The 1,088-nt window shown below is 30.1% G+C and overlaps 1 protein-coding gene across 1 annotated transcript in view; it reads right to left on the bottom strand.

Annotated features, from left to right (window-relative positions):
• LOC108757096 (beta carbonic anhydrase 1) overlaps positions 1 to 846 on the bottom strand; it is a 2,528-nt gene extending 1,682 nt beyond the window's left edge. Inside the window, exon 1 of the mRNA XM_018501430.1 lies at positions 674 to 846. Within this exon, the coding sequence (XP_018356932.1) occupies positions 674 to 766 (93 nt within the window). The 5' untranslated portion in view covers positions 767 to 846. The remainder of the gene's footprint in view (positions 1 to 673) is intronic.
• Between the last annotated feature and the right edge of the window lie 242 nt (positions 847 to 1,088).

The raw sequence follows: 1,088 nt of genomic DNA, 5'->3' as shown, positions 1-1,088 counted from the left end.
ACAGAGAAAAGTATATAAATATATTTTTTTTTATTATATTTAAAAATTAAATATTCTACATATATTTCATTATTAATGTAAAAATACAATAATGTACTTTTAGCATCTCGCTAAAGTATCATAATCTACGACATTACCAAAGAAATACTCTACTGGCATAAACAGAAATACATACTGTAGTAAAAGCAGAATCCTTACTAAGAGATATATCCTACAGTCGGTATATATATCTATTCTAATTAAGGTATTATCAATAAAATAACTGTAACTGCATAAAAGCAGAGAACAGACATTTTCCTAACATAACATTATAAGGTAATAAATTTACATAGAATAACTCTATTGGTAAAAACATAGTCAGTAAGATAAACATTTTGTTGTCACATTAGATACGAGTATTCTAATCAATTATTGCTTAATCAATAATTCGAGGTCATGGTTTGAGGTCATGCTTCGAGCCATTACATTTAAAATAAGTGATCTTATTAATTAAGTCGTATTTAATAAATGGAATTAGGAAAGAATATTTTTTACGGCCCACTACCACTTGCTCCGAGATAGTATCAACAAAACGCACGTGGACCACACTCGGCGTGTCAGTGCAAATGTATCTATATACCTATCTATTGAAAAAAATCGTCATGCGAGATTTTTTTCTATCATACGAACATACCTCGGGATGATCTTTAACTTGTTGGAATTGCTTCACCATGCCTTCCCGGTGACACTTTCTGTACTTCATGATCCCCTTCAGTATTCTATCCATCACGACATTCGAGTAATAACTATAAAATGAACCATCAGAAACTTATTTTCCTAATGTGAAGAGCAATGACAACACACAATTCCACCATTTAACAACTCAAAGGCGGGAAATTTAACTTCTCTCTGATCTGTCATAAAATAAATGAACCACATTTTTTTTTAATTCAGAAATGCTTTGACCTTATAAAATATAATAATAATATGTAATCTTCTTACGGACTCTCCCAAATTCAACAACAAAAAATTCAAAAAAATCAGGGCGAATGAGAGTCAGCGTGGTAGTTAATAAATCTTTATTCCAAAAAATAGAAAATAGTACGTTC

The sequence above is a fragment of the Trachymyrmex septentrionalis genome, unplaced genomic scaffold (assembly GCF_001594115.1).
Source record: "Trachymyrmex septentrionalis isolate Tsep2-gDNA-1 unplaced genomic scaffold, Tsep1.0 scaffold132, whole genome shotgun sequence".
Classification (NCBI taxonomy): domain Eukaryota; kingdom Metazoa; phylum Arthropoda; class Insecta; order Hymenoptera; family Formicidae; genus Trachymyrmex; species Trachymyrmex septentrionalis.
Note: the sequence above shows the minus strand (reverse complement) of the source record. Positions and strands in the feature narration are given on the sequence as shown.